We start from the raw sequence: 2500 nt of genomic DNA on the forward strand, positions 1-2500 counted from the left end.
TAACTACATTATATTATCTACAATGTACAACTAATACACAAAACACAGTTAAAAAACGTTCAGGGCAAAACTGACAAAATTAAGTATGACATCATCATGCACTCGGGGTCGTATGCAAATTTGACGTCCAATCAAATGCTCTGTAGAAGGAGAATGCCCCTCCCACTGATTAGCAATAGATTCAACCATGATTCACAGCTGTGATGTAAACAAAAAGCTATTGGCTATTTAAAAAAGGAGCTTCAACCCCAACTTCCTGTTTCAACAGGAAATACATCACCACAGACAAGGAAACTATGCAGATCGAGCCATTTACATTAGGTTTTTTATTATTATGTCTAAAAGAGATATAAACATGTAAGTGTTTAATGGCACAAACAATAAAGAGAGTGAAAGTTCATGTATTTTAAAGAGAAAAATGTTTAAATAAATATTAATATGCATTTATATCCGTGGTTCAGTAAGATAATCATTATAAAAATATTTAAATGGTAAAATAAATGACAATACATGCATGATAAATGTATATTATAATATATTATAACCAAAATAGACATTAATATTGAGGTTTTACAACAATGTGCAAACTAAGTTCCTTCTAAGTTCACATGTTTTAAGTCCAGCTTAATTAGTCTGGGCCGATTATCCGACTCACTGACCATTTGCTCACTGATGAGACAGAGACGGCCAGCGGCAAAGCATGGCATTATGGGTAAATGAGTGTGATGTGACCTGGCCCGGTGCGCTTTACCGGATAATACCGCAGTAAAACCACAAACCAGAAATGAAGACAAGAGGAAAAGACATTCGAACAAGAAACATAAATCAGGAATCGAACGCCACCAAAACCAGAGCCGGACATGTGATTCAGAACGATTCGCTGATGAACCGGTTCAAACAAACCATCAAAAGAGCAACTCATCAAGACAAACAATCAGAACAATCCCACAATGCTCTGCTTCAGGCGGGTTTGTCCACTCTTACCTGCTAATCGGGAGTTGACGTACGGTGGAGAGATGTTGTCATGTGACCCGAGGTCCCGGCCGGGCATGTGGCCGTACTGAGAGCCGTCAGCGTAATTCTGCAGGGGTCAGAGGTCAAAGGTCAAACAACCCTTCTAGACCAGACACGTGGATAAATCATGAATTAAAATGACACAAATGTATATGTATAAAAGCCTATTTACTAAGCCTATACATGGTAATACTATGAATTAAATTAAAATTCAATAAATATATAAAGGGTATATAAAATATAAAATAATACTTAAATTACATTATATTTGATATTATTTAAGTGTTTCATGGCACAAACAATAAAGAGAGGGAAAGTCCATGTATTTTAAAGAGAAAAATGTGAAATAAAAATGGTTCAATAACATCATAAATTAAAATGACAATAAATAATATAGTATAGTATAATAATAGCTAAATTTCCCATAAATAGTGAAGTGTTTATTAAAGTGTGGCCCTATTTAAACAAATAATATGCATGGATATACATGGATAAATATTCAATTAAAATGACAATAAACATATAAAAGTTAATACATAATAAACAAATAATATAACATATAATCAGACAGAAATATATATATATATATGGCCTAATAGACAGATATTTGGTGTTTAATGGCACAAACAACAACGAGAGTTAAGTATTTTAAAGAGGAAAAATATAAATTATATTATATATATAGTTAATAATACAGTCAATCTTATTGTGCACAATGTGATGACATCACAAATCCCCTTTCTGTCTTTCTCTCGATCCTGTCCAGCCTTGCATTTTTAATAATGAATATTCATAACTGGCATGAATTAAATGAGTTCGCAGGTCACATGCTCATGAATTAGCGTCAGTCCTGTGTGTGGCTTTCAAAGGAGATTTCAAGGTAAATTAGTGTTAAAAAACAGGAGTGTGTCGCGACACCTACAACCCTTCACTGTCATCCCGGTGTAAATGCTGTTTATTCCCCTTTAACTGCGATCGGACTCGCATCCCGGGTCACTGGAAATAAAGTGCGTTGACGTTCCGGCTCCGGAAAGTTCACGGGATGTTTTCCATAAGATTTGAATTGATTTGCATTCGGTGGACGTGTGGATCTGAGAGTGTGAAAGTGCTCCGTAAGCAAGTCCTTGATTCCCCTCTGCACACCTGACACTAGCACACACACTTCTCCACCTCAGGACCCTATCAGAGTCACCTTTGACCTCTCAGACCACGCCGGCCGAGCAGAATCCAGAACCTAGAGAGACGACTGTATAGATGCAAAGGCTACAGCGAGGACACAATCCCACAATGCACTGCAACTGCATCAAAATGCAAGAATGCTCATCCAAGGTGGCAGATGAGAAACACTATTAGTATTAAAAGCTTAAATTTCATTTATTTGTGTACAATGTCAATAAAAACTATTACTTTCATGACAATTAAACGCATTTAAATCCCCAATTTTTGATCACTGGATTGAATTGTACTTTTCCAATGAATACTTTTT

The 2500-nt window shown here is 35.8% G+C and overlaps 1 protein-coding gene across 1 annotated transcript in view; it reads right to left on the minus strand.

The window, feature by feature from the left end:
* tcf4 (transcription factor 4) overlaps window positions 1–2500 on the minus strand; it is a gene marked incomplete at its 3' end in the record, with an annotated part of 102016 nt that overhangs the window by 43754 nt on the left and 55762 nt on the right. Inside the window, exon 5 of the mRNA XM_056258424.1 lies at window positions 985–1081. Coding sequence (XP_056114399.1) covers window positions 985–1081 — 97 coding nt within the window. The remainder of the gene's footprint in view (window positions 1–984; window positions 1082–2500) is intronic.

This window comes from Rhinichthys klamathensis, unplaced genomic scaffold (assembly GCF_029890125.1).
Source record: "Rhinichthys klamathensis goyatoka isolate OS25496 unplaced genomic scaffold, OSU_Roscu_1.1 h1tg000151l_1, whole genome shotgun sequence".
Classification (NCBI taxonomy): Eukaryota; Metazoa; Chordata; class Actinopteri; order Cypriniformes; family Leuciscidae; genus Rhinichthys; species Rhinichthys klamathensis.